At 56.9% G+C, this 26,969-nt stretch overlaps 3 protein-coding genes across 7 annotated transcripts; all 3 read left to right on the plus strand.

Annotated features, from left to right (window-relative positions):
- Nucleotides 1–21: 21 nt before the first annotated feature.
- On the plus strand, nt 22–8,972 carry RASSF1 (Ras association domain family member 1). Of its 3 annotated transcripts, XM_046682563.1 has the most exons (7): nt 166–286; nt 2,191–2,297; nt 2,747–3,036; nt 6,529–6,633; nt 6,818–7,115; nt 7,240–7,355; nt 8,028–8,972. In XM_046682563.1, the coding sequence occupies exons 2-7, from the start codon at nt 2,216–2,218 to the stop codon at nt 8,172–8,174; spliced, it is 1,038 nt and encodes a 345-aa protein (XP_046538519.1). In that variant the 5' UTR covers nt 166–286; nt 2,191–2,215; the 3' UTR covers nt 8,175–8,972. The 3 variants fall into 3 exon arrangements, with proteins under 3 accessions (XP_046538527.1, XP_046538519.1, XP_046538535.1); XM_046682571.1 differs by lacking the exon at nt 2,747–3,036 and having other exon boundaries at nt 22–286; XM_046682579.1 differs by lacking the exons at nt 166–286; nt 2,191–2,297 and having other exon boundaries at nt 2,745–3,036.
- Nucleotides 8,973–9,850: 878 nt separating this feature from the next.
- Nucleotides 9,851–12,824, plus strand: TUSC2 (tumor suppressor 2, mitochondrial calcium regulator). Its single transcript, XM_046671076.1, has 3 exons — nt 9,851–10,115; nt 11,256–11,376; nt 11,548–12,824. The coding sequence occupies exons 1-3, from the start codon at nt 9,970–9,972 to the stop codon at nt 11,611–11,613; spliced, it is 333 nt and encodes a 110-aa protein (XP_046527032.1). The 5' UTR covers nt 9,851–9,969; the 3' UTR covers nt 11,614–12,824.
- A 2,102-nt stretch (nt 12,825–14,926) lies between these two features.
- Nucleotides 14,927–26,914, plus strand: HYAL1 (hyaluronidase 1). 3 transcript variants are annotated; one of them, XM_046660654.1, is made up of 6 exons: nt 14,927–15,045; nt 17,137–18,119; nt 18,612–18,701; nt 24,280–25,203; nt 25,548–25,637; nt 25,816–26,914. In XM_046660654.1, the coding sequence occupies exons 2-6, from the start codon at nt 17,187–17,189 to the stop codon at nt 26,131–26,133; spliced, it is 2,355 nt and encodes a 784-aa protein (XP_046516610.1). In that variant the 5' UTR covers nt 14,927–15,045; nt 17,137–17,186; the 3' UTR covers nt 26,134–26,914. The 3 variants fall into 3 exon arrangements, with proteins under 3 accessions (XP_046516610.1, XP_046516602.1, XP_046516618.1); XM_046660646.1 differs by lacking the exon at nt 14,927–15,045 and adding an exon at nt 16,157–16,287; XM_046660662.1 differs by lacking the exon at nt 14,927–15,045 and adding an exon at nt 16,305–16,758.
- Nucleotides 26,915–26,969: the final 55 nt, after the last annotated feature.

Raw genomic sequence — 26,969 nt, forward strand, 5'->3', positions numbered from 1 at the left:
GCCCAGAGCCGGCCGGAGTCCGGGCTCGACTGGGCCATGTCCGCTGAGCCTGAGCTCATTGAGCTGCGAGAACTGACACCCGAGCGGCGCGCCGGCCCGGGCCGCACCCGGCTGGAGCGCGCCAACGCGCTGCGCATCGCGCCGGGCACCGCGCGCAACCCAGCGAGGCAGCTGGTCCCAGGCCGCGGCCACCGCTTCCAGCCTGCGGGGCCCACCACGCACACGTGGTGCGACCTCTGCGGCGACTTCATCTGGGGCGTCGTGCGCAAGGGCCTGCAGTGCGCGCGTGAGTAGCGGTCCCGCGCGCTGGCGAGAGCCAAACCGGCGGCCAAGGGGCAGCACTGTCGCTGCGGGTCAAGTTGCGACGGAGGGGGTAGAGTTAGGGATGGTCCCTGCTGACCAGGTCCGTTATCTTTGCCCCATCGCGGAGGAGAATTCGGGCAGATGGTTTTATATCCTTGCTGTGTTCTACCTGCGTCTGGGGCACAGTTGGGCAGAGGTTATTGCCTGTGAAAAACAAGGTACTGATTTCACATTTCTTTAAAGTGACTTGGCCCTTCTTGAGAAAGGCTTTATGCATACCAGTCTCAGAGTCCACATTCCCAGGCCTGCCCCTTCCTAAAGATTCACTCACCTGTGTCCCCTCCAGAATCGTTGGGGTGAAGGGAATTTGCCCACCTATGGGAGGGGGCCTGGAAAAAGTTAGAACCTTGGGTGGGCCCCCTGCAAGCAGGAATTTTGTTGTCTTTATTTAGCAAATACCTATTGCAGGCCCAGTCAACCAGGTGTTAAAATATGAAACACAGCCACACACTAGCAGCCCTTCTGCCCTCCCAGGAATCACCAGCAAGCAGAGGTTGTTCTCCCACTGAATCAGCTAGAATCAGTTGGGATGCTTTTACAGCCCTCCAAACCGCTGTGCCCGGACTCTACCTCAGACCTGTTGAATCAGTCACTGGGTATATGAGTGTATTAGTGATTTTTAAACACTGATCATTGTAGTGTACATCCTGGGTTGAGAATCATGCTCTGGCCCATTTAGGAATTTAGGGAAGGTGTCCCAGGCCTGTGTGGGTATGGAGACCCTCTCATCCAGTACAGGAGTCTGTCCTGAATTCTGCTGGGAGGAACGGGAGTTGTGACACAATACAAAGCACGAACAAGGTCTGGGACATTGCAGTGTTCCCAAAGAAAAATAAAGTGGCCATGGAAATGAAAAACAGGATAATTTGGGTGTGTGTCAGAGGCAAAGACAAGGGAGGAATCAAGGATGCGTTTTTTGCCTCAAACTGTGAAAATAGTAATGATTTTTGCTGAGATGAACTCTGGTGAGGGTAGGGTGAGGTGGAAGAAAAGTGAGTTAAATTGTGGCCATTTTGGGTTGAAATGTCTATTAGACATCAAAGTGAATATAGTGACACATAGATTTGATCTGAGGGGAGTCATGGAAGCCTTGGACCTGGGATAGGTTAGTGTACAGAGAGGAGGGCAGTGATCAGGACTGAGCCTCGGACACTCCACTTTTAAATCTGGAAGTTGAGACAGAACCAAAAGAACTGAGCAGGAGCTGCAGGGAGGTGGGAGGAAAACCGGGGTAGTGGGAGCCCCTGGGAACCAAGGGGAGCAAGCATCAAACGATGCTGAAGAGGTGAGGATGGAGAAGGGACTGCCGGATTCGGCAGTGCAGTAGGTTGCTGAGGACTCTGACCAGGGCAGCTTCCTGGAGGGAGGGGCAAGCCTGACTGGAATGGGTAGAGGTGAGAGTGAAGGCACGGAATTAAGAGTATACGTAGACCAGAGTTGATAAGTTTTGGTGTGAGGAGAATAAGACATGAGAACTAGAGGGGACATGGGTTAAAGATTTTTGGTTTTTTCCCTTCAAGTAAATGGGCGGAGGAAGGGGGGCTGACAATGCGGAAGAGGGAAGTTCTGCGCTAGGCGCTAGAGATCCAACTGTTGAGTAGGCCTAGATCCCTAACCGCCTGAAGCCTTCCCGCGAGGTTCCAGACGCAGGGCGACCAACACTAGAATCTGTGTGTAGCAGTGGGCGGTAAGTGGGCCTGAGATAAGGCCGGTCATGCAGAGCCTGGCAGGCAACGGCCTGCAGCCTGGGGATTCTCTTCCGTCCCCGGGACGCTTCTCTGAGCTGGAGCTGGGGCTCCTCCGCCTCACGGTCAGGCCTCTCTGCAGATTGCAAGTTCACCTGCCACTACCGATGCCGCGCGCTCGTCCGCCTGGACTGCTGCGGGCCCCGGGACCTGGGATGGGAACCGGCGCTGGAGCGGGACACAAACGTGGTGAGCCGGGGGGCCGGGGGACGTATGGGCGAGGCAGGGACGCGCAGACGAGCGGGACACATTGCTGACGTTCCTAGGACCGCCCGGCATTACACGCAATGCGCGTTCTAATAGCGGATTTCCTTGCGGCAGACAGTGGCTAATTCCGTGCGCGGGCTCGAATAGGTGCGGGGCGTGCCGACTCGGCGCGGACTGCTCGGAATCGTCCGGGCTCTCCGCGGGTGCAATTTCCGCACAGCTCCGCATCCGGTCTTGTGGCCACGCTGGAGCACATGCGCACACGCTCTCACTTGTGCCCAACTGGAGGCGGGTTAGCTCCTGTGAGGCTGAGCTGAGCTGAACTGCCTAGGCGATGAGATCATTCCTAGAGGCGAGGCGTGTGTGACCCCGCCCTCCGGCTTTCCTCCCCCAATGAGACGAGAGCTAGATCCTGGCTGTCTGCGTTTCAGTGTTAACGGTTGAGGCGCGGACACTGGTCCCGGCGCACGCGCACACTGACACGCGCGCGCACGCGCACACGCGCCTGGGGCGGTGGTTGGAGGCTACCGGCTCACACGACTCAGGGAGCTGGCGGGCGGGCGCGGCGATGGGCGAGGCGGACGCAGGGACGCCTTCTTTCGAGATGACCTGGAGCAGCACGACAAGCAGTGGCTACTGCAGCCAGGAGGACTCGGACTCGGAGCTCGAGCAGTACTTCACGGCGCGTACCTCGCTGGCGCGGAGGCCGCGCCGGGACCAGGTGGGAGCCGGGGGTGTGCGGGCGGCGGGCCGGGGGCAGTCGCTGGAACCCTGCCCCTCCCCGGTAAGTTGCCGTGTCCAGAGTTTGTGGGCAGTCCCGTCCTCCCGTCAGCGTAGATCCAGGACCGGCCTGGGGCCAGCACGCGGAACCGTGTATGGGGCTCCCAGCGCCTCGTACTGGGTGCCGAGGCCTCCCTGCTGTCTCTGTCACAGACCAGTTGAACCAGGGGAAGCAGCTACGTGCCTTGGGGTTGACCAGGGACGGGCATTATCCACCTATGACTAAAGCCTACTGCGCAGCCTGGACTAGCACTTCAATTTCCGCGTTCGGGCCGCTCCCACCGCCTCTCTGGGGGACCAGGAGGAGGAAGTGGAGGAGGAGGAGTCCTCGCCGGGAATTGAGAAGTGTGTTTAGGAGAAAGGCGAATGAAGGTCCGGGCTCCTGCATATACACTCCTAGATGGAGCCAGCTGAGTCCCCACTTCTTGCCCGTCCTGGCCTGTCACCAGCTGCTGGAATGTGAAGGATGCCGACCCCCTGTCTGGAGTGGACTAGAGTACTCGCTTCTGCAGCACTAAAATTGGAATGAACCTGGAGAAAGGGGATTTGGGACTGTATGGGAAGGAAGCCTTGTTTTGGATTGTAAGCATCCAGGAGCACTTTATTCACAAGAGGCAGGGAAGGCTAGATTGTAAAATGCCCTGAGAGGGGTCAAGAGAGATAGAGGTTACTAATCCAGACTATAAAGTGTGGTGCTGGAGTAGCTGTGCCTCTTGGAGTCTCCTAAGTGTCCCCATTATCAAAGACCCCTGTGCCGTGTGCCATGAGTGTGACCACTAGCCTCAGATAATTATTCTGGATGTGGTACACCTCAGGAGAGCACCCTGGCCAGGGCGTCAAGAAAAAGAGATGGGGACCGTGAAGCTCAGTATACCTGGCAGCAATGGGGCAGAATTCCTTGCATGGGCCAAGGAGAGGGAGTTGTGGGTGATTCTTTAGATGAAAATTTTATACCTCAAAAGCTGAACCCGTAGCTTGGGTGCAATGTTTGAATATGGATCCCTGGGACTCTCTCTGTGTCACTCAGACGGGAGCCTTTTTCCATTTTGGAAAGGTGGAGAAAACCACAAGACCCTAACCAATTGAAAAGGAGACTAGGGGGGCCGGCTCTGTGGCAAAGTGGTTAAGTTCACGTGTTCCACTTCCCTGGGCGCAGTTCGGATCCTGGGCGCAGACCTAGCACTGCTCATCAAGCCATGCTGAGGCAGCGTCCCGCATAGCAGAGCCAGAAGGACCTACAACTGGAATATACAACTATGTACTCAGGGGGCTTTGGGGAGAATAAGAAGAAAAAGATTGGCAACAGATGTTAGTTCAAGGCCAATCTTAAAAAAAAAGAGACTAGAGAGTCCCAAGGTATATGTAAAATAAAACCATCAGTCACTCTGGACAGTAGCAGAGTGGAGGGTGGGTTGCTTTGTTGCAGGAGGAGGGAAATTCCATGGTCCTGCTGTGCATCCCTTTGGGATGGCTGTTAGACTCCTCCTCCAGCAGGTAGCTTTGGAAATAGAAAAGGAAACTCTTCCTCCTCTAGAATCCTGGTAGGACAGTGCAGTGCCACCAGTCCAAGTCTCTTGTTTTATGAATAAAGATACTGAGGGAGGTGCACCTGGAGAAAGGAAGGGGCTGGAACCAAGGTCACTGCATCCCAGTCCAGGGCTCCTGGATAACCAGGGAAGGGAAGAGAGAGGAGCAAGTTTTCTCATTCCCAGGCTGGAGCTCAGAGTCATTACAAGGAAGGGGAATAAGTTACTGTCATCCCTGTACCCACCTGTTCTGTAAACAGAATTCTCTTCGTTCCTGCCCTGGCACTAGAGTCTGCTCAGCTTTCCTCCTGCCCCTAGCATCCCTCCCATCCTGGCACTCCTTCCCATTGAGGCACTCTTTCCTGTACCAAGCCCTCTCCTTGGGCCTGAACAAACACATCCACCCTTTATTCCCAGCCTCCAGCGCTCATTTTACCCCCGGGTCCCCTATTTTCCAGAGCCCACACTGTTTGTTCTTACCAGCCTTACAGGATTTCCCACTGTCCCCAACAAGGTTTCTGCTAGAGTTTTCACTTCTCAATGCTCTCCTCCATCCAGGAGGCCTTTGCAAACTTGAGGAAGTAAATAGACTTCCGTTACCACCCCTCCCCCATACCTTTTTCCTGTGAGGCCCCAGCCTCAGTCCTCAGTGCCATGTACTTGCTGGCTGCTGAACAGCAGCAGGTTCTAGGTGAAGACCATGCTGCTAAAAGGTCGTGAACTCCACCTTACTCCCTCATCTGTCCTCCTTGTTCCCCATCAGATGGTTTAAGCTTAGGGGGCTCCAAGGCAGCAGTCAGGGAGAAACTCGGGTTGTCCTGAGCTCAGAGCTGGGCACAAGGTTATTCTGCAGGAGACCTTCTGGTGAGAACTCCCCTGGGGCAAAGCATTGGTCAGCAATGATCTCAGCTGTGTCTGTGACACTCCCATTCCAACTAGGGCCTATCTGACGTCAACAGGAAGTAAGGCTGATGCAATGGGACCAAGGGAGTTTGGCAGAAAAAAGTTAATTCAGAGCCCTGGCTACCCTGGTCCATATCCCACCCTTCCAACAAGAATCCAGTCCCTGGAGGACTGGGGGAGGGGCTAAGTGGTGGAGCTAAAATCTTTGGGCTAAACCTCCAGACAGCAAGGGGGACGTGCAGAAGCCTACCTGCTTGGACCTTGTGGGACAGGCTCTACCAGGAGGCAGCCTGTGCAACTCTGCAGATTGGAGCCTGGCCTAACACTGCCTCTTGTGTAACTTGAGTCAAGATCAAATGGCATGTCACAGTGGCAGACACATGCCTCACTATGTCTGAGACATGCAGGGCTGGCCCCAAGTCCCCCACCAAGGGGTGTTGACATTGTAGAGGTGGCCCTTCTCCTCTTGCCCACTGGTGGCTGGGCTCCTGGTGTGCACCAGGTCTTACACCTCTCACCCTGCAGTGTGTCCTGGCCCTTTGCCAGGGCAGAGTGGCAAAGTAGCTGCCTTCTCCCGGACAGACCCTGGCCCCACCCAACTAGGGTGCTGGGATCAGGCTGTGCAGTTGAGAGGTGGTTTAACTGTAAACAAGAGCCGCTCCTCAGAGTCCCCCATCATTTCCTGGTCCCTGGCCTCATGCCTTCAGTTGCTTTGGTTTTAAGATATCTTTAGGGCCTCACCTGATGTTGAGGAGGACCCAGGCAGGTGGCAGAGAGAAGCCAAATGATTCTGCGTTTGCTGTCTTCACCCGTAGCATACAGAACCAGGAGCAGTGATGGGTTCTTCTCATCAGGCCTCGAGCTTTTTTGTCAGTTTCCAAAGGCTGCCCCAGAGGCCATTTTTTCAGAGTGGCTCACCCAGGGCTCACCTCCCTGCCTGTGACATGCATTGCAGCAGGATGGGTTCCTTAAGGGCCCTATGTCCATGCTGGCCCATCTTTCAGGACGAGCCTGTGGAGTGGGAGACACCTGACCTTTCTCAGGCTGAGATTGAGCAGAAGATCAAGGAGTACAATGGCCAGATCAACAGCAACCTCTTCATGAGCCTGGTGAGTTGACAGCTCAGGGAGGGGGTGGGGGGAGAGGCAGAAACCCAGCTGTGTGCCTGATACCCAAAGGTTGGGCCCAAGCAGTGATTTAGTCACACTCAGCCTAGCCTTAAGTGGACTGGCAGTGCCTGAATCTGTTCCATCTCACCTGGAACCTAGTCATGGTTTGGTTTCTCCTCTTCAGAACAAGGATGGCTCCTACACAGGCTTCATCAAGGTTCAACTGAAGCTAGTGCGCCCTGTCTCAGTGCCCTCCAGCAAGAAGCCACCCTCCTTGCAGGATGCCCGGCGGGGCCCAGGGCGTGGCACAGCTGTGAGGCGCCGCACTTCCTTCTACCTCCCCAAGGATGCTGTCAAGCACCTGCATGTGCTGTCACGCACACGGGCACGCGAGGTCATTGAGGCTCTGCTGCGCAAGTTCTTGGTGGTAGATGACCCCCGCAAGTTTGCACTCTTTGAGCGGGCTGAGCGCCATGGCCAAGGTGGGCTTTCTACCCCACCCCACCTGTGTGTGAGGGTATATATGCATGCACCTGTGCATGCAGGGGCTGAGGGGGTTGGGCCTGACTCCAATCAAATACTCTCTTCCCCCTGACTGGCCCTCAGTGTACCTCCGGAAGCTGTCTGATGATGAGCAGCCCCTGCGACTGCGGCTCCTTGCAGGGCCCAATGAGAAAGCCCTAAGCTTTGTCCTGAAGGAGAATGACTCTGGGGAGGTGAACGTGAGTACACAGCCTTCCTTAGTTTCTTGGTGGTCACTGGCCCAGGCTAGTGGGTTACAGCTACAGGAATACTTGGAGGAGGAATGGGGCTGGAGGACAAGCCTTGCAAAGCCTTTCCAGGACTATGTGAGCCTCGTAGCTAGAGTAAAGGCTTCACGGCTCTCATGCCAAGGTCTAGGACTTGCCCCAAGAAGCCAGGAAGAACTGTTTTGGTGCTCTGCTCTTTCCCATTGGGGAAAGTCCTCAGGAGATGCAGGAGTCCATCTGATAGCATGGTGATCCCAGGCTAGATCAAAGCCACACAGATAGGCCCAGGACATAATGGAGGCCCCCACTTCAGGCATTAGGACTTTTTATCTAGAAACTTTCCAGCTGCAAGGTACTGGGTCTGTAGAATAGGATTAGACTCAAGAGTGTGGGCATGACCTGTCCACAGGTCACTGGAGAATATCTGGCTTGGTTGCCTGTCTGCAAAGTGACTGCCCTACTTTGTGAGGCCCATCTTCTATATGGTCTGTCGTCAGGAAACCTAGCACAGACCATTCAGACAAGAAGCTAACATTAGAAAGTCCCATCCTAATTGTGTGACCATGATGTGCTGATCTTTTCTGGGGAGGGCCTGCTGGCTTGGCCATGACTGTGACAGCCTATGTCTTCCCTCTCCCCCTCCAGTGGGACGCCTTCAGCATGCCTGAACTACACAACTTCCTACGCATCCTGCAGCGGGAGGAAGAAGAACACCTCCGCCAGATCCTGCAGAAGTACTCCTATTGTCGCCAGAAGATCCAGGAGGCCCTGCATGCCTGCCCCCTGGGGTGACCTCTTATAACCCCTGGGTGGAAGGAGGAGAGTAGGCAGCGCCGAGGGCATGCCGTGTGAGTGTGACAGGGCCCGTGTGGCCTGAGGAATGAGTGTGCATGGAGGCCCTCTCTTGCTGAGGGAACGAGCCAGAGAACAGTGAAGGAGCTGGCCCCCTGTGTCCACCAGTGGGTGTAGCAGAGTATTGCTCTGGACCCTTCTGCGCTTCATGTACTGGGTCATGGTGGGCCAGGGTTGCCCTGGGAAGCTGCTCCAGGCTTGCAGCAGGGGTAGAGCAGACAGAGTCTCCTTAATTAGTGGTCTCAGGAGAATCTTGGAGATCTTACAAACGGAATAGGGTCATGTTTGCAGGGATGAGGGCCCTCATCTATGGGGAAAGGTTGTATGTTTTGAGACTTAGATGGGGTCTCAGGACACCCCTATCAGAGCTAAGGGTGGGTGTTCAAGATAAGGCAGGCATCAAGGAAGAGTCTAGGTTGCCCTCTACAGTGCCCTCAGACTCCTCACACACCTGGGATCAGGGAGTGCTGGCTCACAGTGCCTCAGTGCCTCCTCCAAGGAGGATGTCCCTGGGCTGGGGTTTGTGTGAGTGTGGGCACTGGCCCAGGTCCGTGCCTTGTTTGCCAATCAAAGACAGGGTCTTTCCCTTGGATATTTTTGATAATGTGTGTGAATGTATGTAATATTTTGTGGCCTCAGCTGAATGCCTCCTGTGGGGAAAGGGGTGGGTGTGACAGTCATCATCAGGGCCTGGGGCCTGCGAGAATTGGCTGAATAAAGATTTAAGAATTCTCTCTACTTTTGGACTCTTTATTATGGGCCCTCAGATGTAGTTGCCCCTCATGCCAGTGGCTGCCATGGGTGATGGACAAGCTCACAGAGCACCTTTTCGAAGTCACCATGAGACCAATTTCTGAAGGATGTGGAGTTATGGCTATGTAGTCAGTCATCACTCAGCACCCTGGGACTCAGGTCGTGGTGGGGGCAAGAATATCAGCTGCAGCTAGAGCTTAGGGAAACCAGACACCCCCAACACATACACACACTTACGCAGACGCACCCCCAAGCTGTGGAAGGCGCTTCACCAAATATCTATTGGGGTCCTACTGTGCACCAGACACTACTCATGGCACCGAAGGTATAGCTGTTAATTCTCTCTTCAGGAAGCGTGCATTTTGGTGGGTTTGGAAAGAACACTGAATTTGAAAGCCTTTCAGACCTGATTGTAGCTATACAACATTTGGCCAATTCCTTAATTTTCCTTCGGTTCCCTTTCTTCTCACATGTGACAATGATGATCGCAAAATCGGTGTAGGAACAGCACTAAGCTAAACAAGCATCGTGCGGCACGGCCTGTGGTCAGGCCCGCAAGTGCTAGTTTGGGGGGACCTAGTGGTTGGGCAGGCCCACTGGACCTGACCTCTGGGGTCGGGGACGTCGGAGCTGCCATACACGAAGAAAAAGCGAGGAGGACACAGCCACTACTTTCCTGGGTAGGAGGTGCCCCCGCTGGAGAGAGCGTGGCCTGCTGGGATCTGACTTTTCACAGTGCATGCTGGGATGTCTAGCATCCGAGGGCGGCTATTGGTCTCGCCCCACGGACCGACGAGAGAAGCAACCAATCAGAGGGAGCATCATGCGGAAGCGGAAGTGAGGTTTCCGTGGAGACGACCGAGCCTGCGGAAGGCGGCGGCGGCGGCATCTGCGAGCAGAGGCCGAGGCAGGGCATGGCGGCGCCGACAGCCTTGTGAGAGCGAAGCGGCCGCGGGGCCCGCCATGCGCCGGCGGCGCTGACATGGGCGCCAGCGGCTCCAAAGCTCGGGGCCTGTGGCCCTTCGCCTCGACGGCGGGGGGCGGCGGCCCGGAGGCGGCGGTCGCTGAGCAAGCTTTGGTGCGGCCGCGAGGCCGAGTCGTGCCCCCCTTCGTATTCACGCGCCGCGGGTAAGGGCGCGGGTTTCGCCCCGGGGAAGACAGGCAGGTACTGGGCGCCCCGCGTCATGGGGAGCTCCCGCCGCCGTACCCCTACACCCGAGCCAGGACGACTACCATATTTCGAGCCCCCACAGGAGCAAGGGGTGGGGGAAGCCGGGCAGTCGGTTCTTAGCTGTCTGGCTGCTCTGAAGCTCTCCCTAGGGGAAGAGTAGGCCTGAGACTTGTCCCTGGGTAGGCTGTCTGCACGGTAAAACTAAGATAGGGTCTCCTTGAGACTTCAGGACTTCTTCCTTTCATCTCTTCCAGTTCAACCTGCAAGTTGAAGGCTTCTAGCCTCCCCTTCCCCAGTTATTTTTAGGGGAGAATGACCCTCTGTTTTGGCTGTTTGCGTTCCCCATGGTGGCGGGGTGGGGACTTCTGAGGGTAGTGGCCCGGAAAGCAGGACTGGGCCCCAGTATTGGGGATGGAGCCTGGGAAGAAAGACCTTCACCCAGATATATTTTCCAGATGTGGAGCAGTGACCTCCCCTCTGTCCCCCAGGGGGCCAGACAGGAGCACTAAATTGGCCTGGCCCTACTGGGCCTCTGGGTACTGGCGCTCAGATGATGCTGGAGATTTGACTGTAGATACCACTGAGACCTAACAGTGACAGTTTGACTACACCAGCCACCTGGGGGTGGGTGAGGAGAATGCAGCTTTTTTCCTTTAGGCTCCCTCCTAGCTCAGGCATCTGCTATCTCAGGCTTTGGCAGCAGTGTCTTCTGGAGTGAGACCAACATGCCAGGCCACCACCCTGCCCACTCTAGAAGTCCTGGGTGAAGGCAAGGCCCCAAGTAGTTGGAATAGTTACTCTTGCTGAAGAAACCAGTGATGAGAACTGGTGTTGGCTGCCTGGACAGTGTGCTCTGGTATGGTCTCTCTTCTTGGGGTCTGACAGAGTAGCACTGGCCACCACCTGACTTCCCACTTCCTTCTAGTAGACCCCAGACCCTAAGCAAGGGACTCTCCAGGCTTATTTTCTTTCCTTTCTCTAGCCAAGGTTATTCCTTCCTTCCCATTTGGGGGTGGGCACACTTCCCTGTGGTCTGGCATTTGCCATGACCAGGTGTGGGGCTCCAGCCCAGCCTGTTCCCCTCTCCCTCTACACAGCTCCATGTTCTATGACGAGGATGGGGATCTGGCTCACGAGTTCTATGAGGAGACAATCGTCACCAAGAACGGGCAGAAGCGGGCCAAGCTGAGGCGGGTGCATAAGAACCTGATTCCTCAGGTGAGGGGCTGGGCAGTGGTCATAGAGCCTGTGCTGAGTGTGTGGAGGTAGACCCAGAATGGGGTCTGCTGTCATGGTGGGGGCTCTTCTGGGAGGAGCTGGGAGGAATAGGAAGGCTTCCTGGATTAGGGGCCCTGAGCTGACCCTCACTAGCCTCTGTTTCCATGGCAGGGCATCGTGAAGCTGGATCCCCCCCGCATCCACGTGGATTTTCCTGTGATCCTCTATGAGGTGTGAGCCTGGAGGGTGGCAGGCATAAGCACCCTCTGCCCCAGCAAGAAAACCCCAGGCTCAAGGTGTGGCTTCCACTGAGGAACCTAGGCTGGAGCCACAACCCTGAATAAACTCCACTGGCCTGGAATCTTCAGCTGTGAGCAGGGCAGTCCTGCAATGTTGGTCAGGTTTTGGTTTGTACGTGGACAAGAGGTGGCTGGTGGTTGGCGAGGGATAATGGCGGAGTTACCAGCCCACCTTCCCCAGCAATCTCTACAAGGAGCATGGCAGGGCATATACTGGTCAGGAATGTCTGGTTCCTGTGCCCTTGCCTGGCCTGCTTTCTTCCAAGCTTGCCTAGCGCCCAGCCCTGCTAGGAGCTACAGCACTTTACAAGCAAGGTCTGCCTTCTTCCAGCCCTTGGGCTGTGGGAGCGGTACACAAGTGGGAACTTCCTTTCCCTCACTTCCCTTACCCCCTTGTCGAAGCATTTCAGCCATTTGCTACCTCGATTCCTCCTGTGTTGGACAGAGGCTGGGGACAGCACAAGCCTGATTCTTCCTGCCCTCCTGGTCATCTGTTCCCACCCCCAGACAGATGGACAGTTTGCTGGCTGTTAATAGGAGCAGGGACTGGTGTGGAAGGCTTCTCCCTTCACCCAGGGCTGGGCTGATCCCTCCCCACTGCAACTAGGTGTTGTCCCCCACCCCACCCCCGCTTGAGAGGGCATAAGATGGGATCAGGAAGGGCTATGGATCGCTATGCCTATGGGGAGTGGACTCAACCCACCTACTCTGCCTAATCCCCTTTGCCTTTGCACCAGCCCCACCATGACCCCCACTGGGAGGAGACCATCTACCACCCTGTGGTGAGGAAGACCACGCTAGGGCTGGTGCCAGTAGCTCTGAGGAGACCCATCACACCCTCCCCTATAGTATACCCATCCCTTCAGGATCACTCAAGGGAAAGAACTGGAGACCCTGGGTAGGGACAGAAAGGAAAGAACAACCATAAAAGGAATACTTAAAATGTGAAAGTTTGTAAATAGTCTATTCCATGATGTTATTGGGGCAGAGTCTGATTTCTACATAGAAATGACTTGTTTTTTTAAATTCCTTACTGTGCAAGCTCTGTGCTAAAAGATTGTGGGAAATGGCTTGGGGAGGGTGGCCCCCAATCTAGGAAGGCTGTTGTGTTTTTTGTTCAGTTTCAATAAAATTATTTGTAGACCCCAAGAGTGGCAGTCTCTGGAGCTGTGACACCCAGCCCACCACCTAGGCTCAGTAGGTAGGCCTGGGCCCAGGATTCTGGTGGCCCCATCTCCAGCAAGGCCCAGGGTAAGCTTGAGCCCAGCCTCCAGCCATCTCAGCTATGACCAGCAGGTGGCAGTGTATTCACACAGACCTCAGGATAGAGGGCCACTCACTGGTCTATTGTGTTCAATAGTTGGGGACCCCTGGAATTGGAAGGCTTTGGGATACTTCACTAGGGATTGGCCCCACCTGTCTGAGCTGAGGTGAGAATGTAACCTCAGATAGGTCTGGAACAGTTTGCCTGCCCCCAGCAGTGCTAGCTGACCCCATATGAGGTCACAGCCTGAGCCCCGTGGACCTCCCAGGCCCAGTCTTAGGTGGACAGCAGCCAGATGGGTGCCACCACACCCTTGGCCTACTGCCAGCCTCTGCAGCCCAAACCCATCTGCCTCCTCCCAGGGCTACCTGTGGACACCAGCAGGAGAGTGGGCTTGGAGCTTCTGTTCCAGCAGGCAAAGCTCAGCCACTCAATACTTCCTTCTGTTCCCTGTTGCCCTTGTCTTCTCACCTGCAGCATGCCCTCTGTTGACTTCTAGCCTACACTTCTCAGGGCTCACTATGAGAATGGTTCTCTGCTGGGCCTAGCCCTTGGCCATCAGCCCAACTCCCAGTTAGGGAGGAGGGAGTTGAAGGACCCAGACTTCTGGGTCTGGTGAGTTGGCCTGCCAGTCTTTCGGAGGCTTAAACTTGTCAGGTCCAGAGCAGGATCATCCTGTGCAGCCTGGATTTGCAGTTCTTTGGGCACCTTTCCATTTTCCTGATAAGAGGCCAGGCGTAAGGCTCTGTCATCCTCCACTATCCCCCCCACTGACTGCCCCAGGGTCAGATGGCGTCCCATCTCCCATCTCCACTGTCCCAGTGTGAGGGAACTCCCTGTGCTGGGCCTGCCCCAGCTGACCCCAAAGCTGGAAACAATGGGGGTCAGGGCAGTGCTTCCCCACTCCCTCCCACTGGGCTGTGCTCACTTCCTTCCTGCTGGCTGCCTGAGGAAGTGTCCCTGCCCTGTGACAGTCTGGCCTGGCCTTTGTTTCCCCAGGGGCCCCCACCCTTAGAGCTTCTAAGGCCTGTGTGTCCCTTGTGGAGCCAGCACGGTGGTGCAGGGACACCACCCTCCCACGCCATCTCCTGGACTCCTTGGTCGTCAGGGACATGTTCCAGGGTATGTCCCCACCTCCCCCAGTCCCCCAATTTAACAAAGCCTGTTAAGAGAGAGGCCCTGGGCATCAGGGAGGTGGCCCAGTAGGGCGAGGGGGTAGGCTCAGGGTGATTTGAGGATGTGCAGGTTTGTCTGCACCTCTGGAGGGGTCGGCTGGGACCCTGCTGCAGCCCTCCCTGGGGCCAGGTGCATTATGGGCACCCCCTTTCCTCACTCATGTTGTAAGGAGACCCCTGCTGTGCAGTGTCGGAGAAATCCACCCAGGAACATCCTTCAGTAGGATAGCACCCTGCAGAACCCTTCTAGCCCCTGCGCCACCCCCCACCCTGCACAGTCACACACATTAACACATTGTCCACTCTGTCATACTTGGGACGTTTCCGCTCTTAGTGGAAAAAAATTGACTCAGCTCCTGGAAGTTCCCCCAGCCCCCCTCTAGGGCTGGTTCCCTTCACCACCTGCTTTGGGGGACCATCAGCTGAGCATCCCCCAAGTAGTTTGACTCCCCAAAGCACCACCACCGGAGCCCCTCCACTCACATGCTACTGGGTTTAAAGATGGGCCTCAATCCCAAGGGAAAGTTGGGGAGAAGAGCTTTCAGTATTAAGCTGACGGCATGGAGGAGGCTGGCACCTAAGCTGGGTCCCACAGCCTTCCTGTCACCTGGGGCAGTTTGCCAGGCCAGGGCCTACTCAGGGGAAGGGTGGGGAGGGCAGCCAGCCAGCAGGGCAAGCCAGCTGGAAACAGGGTCAAGGCAGTCCCCTCCCCCCCGTGCCTGTTCCTGGTCCTTTCCTCTTGGAGGGGCAGCAGGAAGTGAGGAGAAAGGGCTGGGGTGGGAGGCGGGAGCGGGTGGGAGGGGATGGGGTTTATCAAGTCGCCGGCGGGCTGCCCGGCGGGCAGCAGCTGGCGCGAGTAGCTTGGCTGGAGAGGCTCACTCCGGGAAGGAGGGAGGCCGGCGACTTACTGGACTGACAGACTCCCACACAGGTGAGCCCAGCACAGAGGACTGGTCTGCACTTCCACAAATGCGCTCCCAGCAGCGCTCCCTCCCTGGCGGTGCAGACAGACCTGGGCCCTTCGGGGAGCTAAACCCCACATGGGGGAGCAGATCTAGGAAGAGGCGAGGAGGTCTTGCTCCTGCCCAGCTCCAAGCCTGCACCCCAGCAGGAGGGGCTTGTGGGGTGAAAGGGCTCAGGATACCGGGTGGAGGTCCGAAGGAGCTGTCTTTTTCCGCTGTCCGGCCAGGAACTTCTGCAAGGTGGCAGCCTCCCAGAGTTGAAAGGTAGCCCTGGGGGCTCCCACAGGCCCCCCAGAGACTGAGCAGGAGGAGACCCGGGAGCCTAGGGATTGGCCTGTCCCTGATCCAGGTATCGGGCAAGGGGGCGCCCTACCCTCAGGCCTCGCTGGGCATACCGGCACCCTGCCCAGCTCGCCACGCTGCGATCCACAGCTCGTGTTGCCAGGACAACCACTCCCTCGCCCCAGCCAGGGGATGGCTGAGTCGGCTGCTCGGTCCCCCCTGCAATCTGGGAGGGGGCGGGGCTTCCCTTCAGTCCAGGGACGTGGGGAAGGGAGCCCTGATCCATAGGGGCCTGGGCATTACTGTCCCGGAAGGCCGGAGATCGGTTCTGGTCACCGTCCCCCTTTCCACACAAAGGGGCCCCAGGACTAAGGGCTACACTCGGGTGCAGAGCCAGATCCGCTGCTGCCCCCAGCCAAGGCCTTGGGGTCCCACAGCACCTCCTTATGGCCAGGCGGGGAAACGCCACCGCCTTTATTCCCTCCCTGACTCCCGTCCTTATGCTGTCCCTTTAAGCGGCTAGTCTCGCCGCGAATCCGGGAGGACTGTACCACCGGCCTCGGGCTGCGGGGGGGAAGAAAATCTCGGGCTGTCTGGTGTTCGCGGCTGGGAGTCCAGAAGGAAGCCCCTTTCGGAGGGGCCTCACGATCTTGGATGGGTGGCCACGTTCCTCGGCGGAGGACCTGGGGACCCTGGAGCCCGAAGCGCGGCACTGGCGGCGCGAAAGTCGGGGAAACCTTCCCGCCGCTGCCGCAAGTCCTGTCCCGAGCCCACCTCCGCGCTGGATTCTTAAGGGGCCCGCGGGCCGGGGGGCGGAGCCAGCAGAGGCGCCGAGCCGGGGCAGTCCCTGGGCAAAAGGCAGGAGCGTGCCGGGCTGGGCCGGGGATGGCGGTGGCCATGGCGCAGGTCCCGGCGGCGCCCCGCGCGAGGTGAGGGCGGGCAGTGCAAGCCTGACGGCTCTCTCTCCGTGGGCTAGGTTCTGAACTCCCGGGGATGCGCCCAGGGAGGCGGCCCAGAGGCCCCACCCCCCCACCCGGCCGGGCTCAGGCCCCACGTGTGGGGCGGGGGCGGAGTCCCGCACAAAGGCCCGGCGGAGTGAGCTCTACCCCGGACCCGCCGGGCGGGCGCGCGCATTCCCGGTGGCTGTGGAGGGAGTGAACCGTCTCCTGGCGCCGCCGTGGGAGGTCCGCTGCCCCTTTGTCCCCGCGGGGCCTCCATCAAACTTGGGAGAGTGTCTGCGCTGGCGACAAATTCCTGACAACTTCCCTCTTCTGCCGGGCGGGTGCTACACAGATACCAGCTCCGAGGCTATGTTCCAGATTCCTAGCCGCTGCATGAACTGTGCCTTGCCTTACTTAACCAAATGCTATCATTTCTCTGGATCAAGAGTTCTTCACGGGGTACAGAATGGGCTTCTGGTTCGCGGTTCTCCGAAACCATGTGCTGGGTGGTATACACGCATGTGTGTCTCTGGGCAGCGAGTCCACAGCTCAATTCGTCTGATTCTCAGAGAGGTCGCAGACCTAACAGGTCCTTGCCCAGGCGTAGGCCACCTTCTCCAGGAAGGAGCCTACGTTCCTGGCAGTGAGTTCCCAGGGTGTCTTGCCTGCCCCTCAGTGGCCTGTGGTCTCTCAGACTAGTTACAGCCATGTAATAGGGTCTGAACAGTCCTAGGCATGGTGCCCCACACAGCATGGGCTTTGGGAGTGCGGGTGGGTTTGGGGTGGGCACCTCCAGGATTCTCTAGACTGACTGGTTCTCTCTCACCCTTCCTGCAGTTCCTGAGCTGGTGCCAGGCAGGTGACACCGTCTGCCCGAAGCCCCCAGCATGTGGGCAGGCCCGGGCCCCGCCGTCACACTGGCCCTGGTGGTGGTGGTGGCATGGGCCACAGAGCTGAAGCCCACAGCGCCACCCATCTTCACGGGCCGGCCTTTTGTGGTAGCATGGGATGTGCCCACACAAGACTGCGGCCCACGCCTCAAGGTGCCCCTGGACCCAAAGAAGGACCTGACTGTGTTCGATGTGCAGGCCTCGCCTAATGAGGGTTTTGTGAACCAGAATATCACCATCTTCTACCGTGACCGGCTAGGCCTGTATCCACGCTTTGATTTGGCAGGGAGGTCTGTGCATGGTGGTGTGCCACAGAATGGCAGCCTCTGGGCACACCTGAAGATGCTGCGGGAACATGTGGAGCACTACATTCGTACAGAGGAGCCTGCAGGGCTGGCAGTCATTGACTGGGAGGACTGGCGGCCTGTGTGGGTTCGCAACTGGCAAGACAAGGACGTGTACCGCAGGTCATCACGCCAGTTAGTAGCCAGTTGCCATCCTGACTGGCCATCAGACCGTGTAGTCAAGCAGGCGCAATACGAGTTTGAGTTTGCTGCACGGCAGTTCATGCTGGAGACACTGCGCTTTGTCAAGGAAGTTCGGCCTCGGCACCTCTGGGGCTTCTACCTCTTCCCGGACTGTTATAACCACGATTATGTGCAGAACTGGGAGACCTATACAGGCCGCTGCCCTGATGTTGAGGTCTCCCGAAACGACCAGCTGGCCTGGCTGTGGGCCGAGAGCACGGCCCTCTTCCCCTCTGTCTACCTGCACGAGACACTCGCTTCCTCCACCCATGGCCGCAACTTTGTCAGCTTCCGTGTTCAGGAGGCCCTTCGAGTGGCTCACACCCACCACGCCAACTATGCACTCCCGGTCTATGTCTTCACACGGCCCACCTATAGCCGCAGGCTCACAGGGCTTAGCGAGGTATGTGCTTCTTAGGGCCCCTCAGGGAACCACTGCAGGTTTGGATTCCCAGGGAGCCTCTTGCCCCGTGGTTCACTGGCTGCTTTACATCGGCTCGCCTCATTCTCTCTGGAACCTTGTGAAAGGGAGACATCATTATCTCCATTTTGCAAATGAGAAAATTGAGGCCCAGAGATTATGAGAAATTTGCCCAAAGCTTCCCAGCAAATCCAGGGCAGAGTAGGGACTTGGGCCTTCTGACTTTGGAGTCCACCCTGATAGATACATCCTAGGCTCAAGTGGGCCTTTGACTTGGGAAGCAGAGGCCCATAGTGGGGGTAGAAGTGGCTTAAATATTTAACGAGAAAGTCAAACAGCCTCCATCTAGGAGTAAAAAGGGAGGACTGGGCTGAGGGGACAGCAAGGTGCAACAGGTTGGGGCCTGCCCACCCTGTCTGCTTTTCTCACTCTGTGGTCTCAGTCTTCCCCAGTGACCATCCCCTTCCCACACAGATGGATCTCATCTCCACCATTGGGGAGAGTGCAGCCCTGGGTGCAGCCGGTGTTATCCTCTGGGGCGATGCAGGGTACACCACCAGCACGGTAAGTAAGACCCACCCAGCCTACTGGAGCTCAATCTGCAAGCACAGGCCGAGAGTGTAGGCTTTTGGCTCCCAACCTCAAGGTGGGCAAACCTAGTCTGGCCCCCTTATCTATCTCCCATCCAAGGCATCCCTGATCCCAACAGGGCCCCTCCCCTGCCCCCAGGAAAGGGGACATGCTGTCCTGAACAGCTGTTGAGTTCCACCCTTCCCTGCCTGTCCTGCTGGGCTCCAAGATCTGCCCTCACTCCCTTCTCAGCAGGAACAGGCACAGTGAGGGCTCACGCACGCATGTGCATGTACACATGTGTGCACTGTTAAAAGAAGGTATGGTCACCGCAGTGTGGACAGAGTTTCTATCTGGGCCTGTGGGCTGAGGCAGCTGATCCTCATCCCTGGCCTCTGCCCCCAGGAGACCTGCCAGTACCTCAAGGATTACCTGATGCGGCTGCTGGTCCCCTATGTGGTCAACGTGTCCTGGGCCGCCCAGTATTGCAGCTGGGCCCAATGCCATGGCCACGGGCGCTGTGTGCGCCGCGACCCCAGCGCCAGTACCTTCCTGCACCTCAGTGCCAGCAGCTTCCGCCTAGTGCCTAGCCACACACCTGGTGAGCCCCAGCTACGACCAGAGGGGGAGCTCAGCTGGGCCGACCGCAGCTACCTGCAGACGCACTTTCGCTGCCAGTGCTACTTGGGCTGGGGCGGTGAACAATGCCAGTGGGACCGTAGGCAGGCAGCTGGGGGTGCCAGTGGGGCCTGCACAGGGTCCCACCTCACTAGCCTGCTGGCTCTGGCAGCTCTGGCCCTCACCTGGACTTGGTAAGAGTCTCTCACCTGGCTGCCAAGCAAGCTGACCTCTGCCACAAGGGCTCCGCCAGGCACATAGGATCCTGCAAGGGGTGGACGAACTGGAGTCCGGAGGGGGCAGAGCCCCTGGGATGCTCAGGAGGGCATCCATGCCAGGTCTCATCCCCCTGTTCTAAGGGGGAGGGGCAGTCCCCTGGGAAGCCCCTTCTCTCTCTGCCAGAGAAGAAGAGGGGCACAGCCGGGCCAGGGAGTACCTGATCCTACTCCCCTGCTTCTGGATAGTTTATTATTATTATTTTGGGATCTCTTTTGTAAATTAAATATAAAACAACCACTTCTGTGCTTGGACTGTCTACACCTGGGCCAGGGCATGTGAGAGAGATTCCAGAGTCTTCTATGAGATTTAAAGATTTTATTTTTTATTTTTCCTTCTCCCTGAAGCCCCTCCAGTACATAGTTGTATATTTTAGTTCTGGGTCCTTCTAGTTGTGGCATGTGGGACGCCGCCTCAGCATGGCCCGATGCGCGGTGCCATGTCTGTGCCCAGGATCCAAACTGGAGAAACCCTGGACCACCAAAGTGGAGTGCACAAACTTAACCACTTGGCATGGGGCCAGCCCCTTCCGTGAGGTTTAAACTCAGCTCTGTCTCTGTTAGACTCTGTGCTGGAGACTTCTTATCTGTAAAATGCATTTACTGAGACCTGGGGGCCCAGAGATGCCCACTCTGCAGCTGTCCTGCTGGGGCAGGAGCCACTGGGAGTACAAGGACTCACATTCCACCCCAACACCAAAGACCTTGCTCTCTCCATATTGATTAGAAAGCCTTTGGGCCCAACTTTCTGTGAGAGACGGGGCTCATTGTGCTTCTCCTACTTGCCCCTGTCTCCCTAGTTGGGCCAGTGCCAGTCACCTCGCCTTGCCCACCCAGGGAGAACAGCGGAAGTAGATGTTGATCTTCCCTGGCTGGGCAAGTAGCCAGACCACCTCTCCCTCCTGTTCCCAAAGACAAGGGCGTCTCCTCCACTCCTCACTCCCAAGGGTAGTAGACTCCAGCCATACATCCTCTCTCCATCTCGGTCACAGTCCTCCACTGGGTATAGTGGGGTGGGGGGCAAGCAGGAGATTGGGATCTGAATCCTGAGGTCCAGTCCCTGTCCCACTGCAAAGACACAGAATGGGGCAAGAGCCAGGCATCCTCAAAGGTCAGTGCTGTCCTGATCGTGGCAGAACATGGCTTGTCCCGAGCTGCCCCAGGGGAGAGCAGTAAGACCAGCTCTGACCTGCTTCATTCCCCTTGCTTCTGAAGGGAGTCACCCTAGGTGGGTCTCTGCCTTTCCTCTCAGCCATCAAACCCACCCCTGGGGACCCCTTGTCCATGTCAGTGAGGACTCAGCCCCCACTCTCAGGAAACGCTGGCTCTGGAGAGACAGACTCAAGAAACAGCTGAGTTGTGAGGAGGCCAGCTGAGCTGCAAGGACCCAGGGGAGGAAGTGATTTCTACATTGAGTTTTGAAAGGTGAGGGAGAAGCTTGATGCTGTGAACAAATCATGGGCAAGACTAGAGGAGGTCAGAGCACAGTTGGGGTCAGGGAGTTTGAGGCTGGGGTGTAGCTGGGGGTCTGCTGCAGGCAGAGGCAAGAAGGACAGCCCTCAAGTGGCATCACGCCTGACTTTGGTGGCAGAGACTGTTCAGTAAACACGCTGAGCACACACATGTCCCAGTGCTGGGCTGGGTGCTAGGGATGTGTTCATGAAGCACACCAACAAAGACCCCTGTCCTCCTGGGGATGACACTGTTGAGGGAGATGCATACAATTCGAAGAGCGAGTCATGCTAAAGACTGGAAAGTGCTCCCCAGAGCAGCATGTGAGTGAGGGGGTGGTGTGGTTAGGGGAGCAGAGCCTGGAGAAGCAAGCCCTGCCAAATCGCTGTCAACTCAGGTTGCAAAGTGATTCCTCATCCCTTTAGCTAGTGATGGCAGAGAATGGCTGGGTGGTTGCACTGGGAGGGCAACGTCAGTTCATGTGGTGGAGGAGGAGGCCGGGGTGGACCAGTTCCTTGGTGCTCTGGCCATAGTGGGGAGAGGCCTGCTAGAGAGAAGATTCAGATGTTGGTCAGTAAGTCCGTGAGATGATGGAGCCAACAGAGGGAGCACAAAGAAGGAGGAGCTATGACCTGTCTCTACCACACTTGTGACTTTCCCTACCCAGCTGTGACCCCACACACATCTGTGACCTCCCCACACAGATGTGACCCACGCACACCTGTGAGCTACCTCACCCACATCTATAACCTCCCAACACACAGGTGATCTAGGTACACCTGTGACCTCACCCACCCAGCTGTGACCTTTTCTACTACCTGTGACCCTTACATTCCTGTAACCCCCTATGTGCAAAGCTGCAATCACCCAATGTGTGACTTTACACAGCTGTTAGCTTCTCTGAACAGCTGTGACCTCCTGTACACAGCTGTGACCTGTACCCACCCAGCAGTGACACCTCCATACAAACCTGTGACCACCTCACATCAGTTGCCCCAGGAAGACCTGGAAGACAGCCCTGGGGAAGGTGCAACTTGGGGACAGTCAGAGCTGTAATGTGGGTGGATGGGTGATTGGGGGTAATGGGGAATGAGGTGGCTCAGGTGCCTGAGGTATATACAACCAGAGAGAGCAGGGCTGGACCATGGGGCTGGACTGACTCCAGACACATAACACTACTTGGACCAATCCGACTAGACCAGCCCAGCAGGAACAGGCCTATGGGCACGGCCCTGAAGTGGGAACAGCAGCTTATTCCCACTGTTCCATCATTAGAGTTTCTCCCTTAGACTGAGGTCAGCTGGAGAAGGCTGGCCTGCTGGTTGGCTGGATTATGCCAGTTGCAGAACTAGGTTTCTGGGGGCACCAGGAGGCAGCATGGAGCCTCAGGCAGAGGGGGTCAGGAGCTGCCTTACTGTTGTCCTGTCCCCTCAGCCCTTGCGAGTTGTGCCAGGCTCGCTGAGCCTAATGGTCATCATCTGGGACCCTACTTCCTGAACAGGATCAGCAGCTACCACCTCTGTGGCTAGATTCTGTTCTCAGGCCGTGGCTGATGTACCCACAGCCCCCAGGCTCTCCTGTCCTTTAGCCCTGCCGGCTCCTCCATCCTAGCCCACTTGGGGAACCAAGCCCAGATGGTAACCATCTGTGTCACCATTCCACTGACCGCCATGTCCGTGGGGGGTCACTGACTCAGGCTCAGATTGGGCTGTAAATCCAGGCAGTACTTTCACCTGGGCCAGGGATGTGTTTCCTTCACCCCACCCCGGTAGGCAAGCCTGGGCCTGAGCACCTAGCAGGTCTCAATAACCAGCTTCTGAATCAGAAACAAGTGAAACCACAAAGGAATGAGCAAGCATGTGGTCACTAGACACCCGTGCTTCTACCCGTGGTCACACAAACATGGTCTCATGGTCATGAGACAACAGGGTCTCTCACACACACCCAGTCCCAGGAACTGGGGGTCCCACACTTGCACATACACACTACTGGAGTTTGTGCAGAGGCCCAGATGGTAACTAACTGGGGCTTCACAAAGATACAATCACTGACCTGGCACCTATACAAAAGGTCATAACACAGCCCTGACTTCAAGAACACAGTACCTTTCAGACACAGTCCTTGAAACCCGGGTGACTTATCCAATAGGCACAGGGCCTAGGGCCGCAGTACTTCTAGGGGCCCACAAACATGTTTTAATTTTATTTTTAATCAGAAAAAACTAATATTAGTAATAAATATATAATAATGAATTCAGTCTGGATTATTCTGTCTTTATACCAACATATTTGTAAAATACATTTTAAAATATTTTTTTAAAGAAGGAGCCCACAAATGTCATAATGCAGCCATTCGAGGAGACGGTCCCGAGACACCAGACTCCAATACCACAGGCAGGCCTGCCCAGCTGTGTCTGCCACCCAGACTGCCGCCCCACACCCCACCCCAAATAAAGCACGGAGCCCTGCCCTAGTGCTGACGGGGTAGGAGAGGCCACTTCCGGCCCAGCCCCACCCCTTGCCAAGGGCACTTTGCTAGCGGTGCAGAGGTGGCTCTGCTGCCTGGCCCTGCCCTCTAGCCCACGGCCCGCCCCTCAGCCCGCCCCTAGACTGGGTGGGGTGACCCACTACAAAAGCTCAGAGTTTCCAGCAGCAGCTTTTTCCTCCAAGAGCATGGTGCAGCTGGAGCCAGAGTTGAGGAACAGAATCTTGCTGAGCCCTGCCTAGGCCCTCACCACGGGGTCAGGAAGTCTGGAGGATGAGGCCCTTCAGCCCTGAGGTCAGCAGGGACAAGTGGGCTGACTGGTAGGTGTACAGAAGGGCTGTGCTGACCTGTCCTTGGTCACTGAGCATCCTCCCTCCAATGGCTGGCCAGGATTCTTGGGGGAAGAGACAGGAAAGGCCCCTTGGTCAGTCTGGGGGCTGAGGGCCCGGCTTTCAGCTGTTCTGCTCAAAACAGGTGTCATGGCTTCTGGGGCCTTTGGGGAAGCGGGGTGGGTGAGCTTAGGCCAAGGCAAGGCCTGCTGGAGACAGAGGGCAGAGGCCTGGCCAGAGAGGCAACTCGGTTGTGTCCTCCAGTGGCAGTATTCCCCTCCATGCCTCTCCTTTGCCCTCTGACCTCCCTGAGCCATGCAGGCCAATCTTTACCTGAAGCCAGAACAGTGGTGGGTTAACGAGTGGGAGTCAGAGAGTTCCAGGCCTGCTCTCAGCTCTGCCTCCTCTGGCCAGGTTTCCCTAGACCTGCCCTGTGCCATGGCAGCCCACCTGCTTCCCATCTGCGCCCTCTTCCTGATCTTGCTCAGCATGGCCCAAGGCTCCAGAGGCCCTGTGGTACCCAACCAGCCCTTCACCACCATCTGGAACGCAGACACCGAGTACTGCCTGAAGAGGCACGGCGTGGATGTGAATGTCAGTGTCTTTGATGTGGTGGCCAACCCGGGGCAGACCTTTCGCGGCCCTAACATGACCATTTTCTACAGCTCCCAGCTGGGCACCTACCCCTACTACACGTCTACTGGGGAGCCGGTGTTTGGTGGCCTGCCCCAGAATGCCAGCCTGGTTGCCCACCTGGCCCGCACATCCCAGGACATCCAGGATGCCATGCCTACATCTGACTTTTCAGGGCTGGCAGTCATTGACTGGGAGGCATGGCGCCCACGCTGGGCCTTCAACTGGGACACCAAAGACATTTACCGGCAGCGCTCACGGGCACTAGTACAGGGGCAGCACCCTGACTGGCCGGCTCCTTGGGTGGAAGCAGCAGCTCAGGACCAATTCCAGAAGGCTGCTCAGGACTGGATGGCATATACTCTCAAGCTGGGATGGACACTGCGGCCTCATGGCCTCTGGGGCTTCTATGGCTTCCCTGACTGCTACAACTATGACTTTCTAAGCCCCAACTACACAGGCCAGTGCTCGCCAGACATCCGTGCCCAGAACGACCAGCTGGGGTGGCTGTGGGGCCTGAGCCATGCCCTCTACCCCAGCATTTACATGCCTGCAGTGCTGGAGGGCACAGGGAAGGCACTGATGTATGTGCGGCACCGTGTGGGTGAGGCATTCCGTGTGGCTGTGGGTGCTGGGGACCCCAATCTGCCCGTTCTGCCCTACGCCCAGATCTTCTACGACACAACAAACCGCTTTCTGCCCCTGGTGAGTCTCCTTGACCTTGTAACCTACCTTGTCAGGCAATAGGTCCTAAGCAACAGAGGCCACACAGCACTTTCATCCATTCATTCTCCCGCTCTTTGAGCACCTACTGTGTGCCAAGCTCTGCGCTAGGCACAGATGATCCAGCATTCATCAGAAAGATGTAGTCCCTGCCTGCATGGCACTCACAGGCTAAGGTGGGGACAGGCTTGCCTTTGGCCACCAGGGCCAGAGCAGCCCCAGGTGGGGGTTATGAATTATTGGTCCCATCTAATGATGGTACAAGAATCTGCTGTGGGGAGGGAGGGTGGCCCTATGAGCCAGAATGATGCTGTCCCTTTCCCCAGGATGAGCTGGAGCACAGCCTGGGGGAGAGTGCGGCCCAGGGAGCAGCAGGAGTGGTGCTCTGGGTGAGCTGGGAGAACACAAGAACCAAGGTGAGCTCAGGCCCAGGGTGGGGACAGGGGCAGGGGTGGTGCTGCCAGGCTGACTGGGGAGACCCTGGGCGGCCCTTTCTACCTCTGCAGTCCTGACTGGCCAGCGGGTGAGTGCCTCAATGCCCCAGGTGGGCCCATGTATGGCCGTGGTGTCCCTGACACTCCCCCTCCCACCCAGGAATCATGCCAGGCCATCAAGAAGTATGTGGACACCATGCTCGGGCCCTTCATCCTGAATGTGACCAGTGGGGCTCGTCTGTGCAGTCAAGCCCTGTGCTCAGGCCATGGCCGCTGTGTCCGACGCCCCAGCCACCCTGAAGCCCTCCTCATCCTCAACCCTGCCAGTTTCTCCATCAAGCTCACGCCTGGTGGTGGGCCCCTCACCCTACAGGGTGCCCTCTCTCTTGAGGATCAGGCCCAGATGGCTGTGGAGTTCAAATGCCGCTGCTACCCTGGCTGGAGGGGAGCATGGTGTAAGCAGCAGGCCGTGTGGTGATTGGCCACACACCAGATGCACACCCTGAGCACCTAATGCACTCTGGGCTTAGCCACAGCTTTCTAAGTGCAGCACAGTCACACAGGTCATGGTCAGTCAGGAGTACACTCAGCCGCCATCATGAGCATATGCCTATGCATGCACACATGCTTACAGACTGGGATAACTGCATATAGAGTTAGAGCCTCCGGCACCCACCCAGCAGGCTCATAAACATTTCCTCTAGAGACACTGAGCCAGTCTTTATCTTTTTCTTTTATTATTTTTGTGTGTGTGAGGAAGATTGTCGCTGAGCTAACATCTATACCAGTCTTCCTCTATTTTATGTGGGACGTCACTTCAGTGTGGCTTAACTAGCGGTGCTAGGTCGGTGCATGGTCAGAACCTGCGAACCCCCGGCCTCCAAAGTGGAACGCAGGAACTTAACCACTACGCCACTGGGCCGGCCCCTGAGCCAGTCTTTAAACTGCAGCAATCACAAGAACTGACATTCACTGAGCACCTATTCTTCGCCAAGTCCTGTGCTAAGCATTTTAAGTAGGCTAACTCATTCAATCCTAAAACCACGCTATGAGGAAATGGAGGCACACACGAGGAGGCTAAGCAGTTTGCCCAAGGTTGCACAGCCAGAAAATGGAGAAGCTGAGATTCGAACCCAGGCTGTCTGACTATAGAGGTAGAGCCCTTTGGCTCCTACTCTGTGTTGATGGTAACCAGCCATGCACACACCTGAATTCATTCAGAGGCAACAGCCACACAAATAAAGCAGACTTGATTCTCACTTCAACAGCTATTTATTGAGCGCCTAAAACGTGCAGGCGCCAGGATCCAGAGGG

The sequence above is a fragment of the Equus quagga genome, chromosome 1 (assembly GCF_021613505.1).
Source record: "Equus quagga isolate Etosha38 chromosome 1, UCLA_HA_Equagga_1.0, whole genome shotgun sequence".
NCBI classification, from domain to species: domain Eukaryota; kingdom Metazoa; phylum Chordata; class Mammalia; order Perissodactyla; family Equidae; genus Equus; species Equus quagga.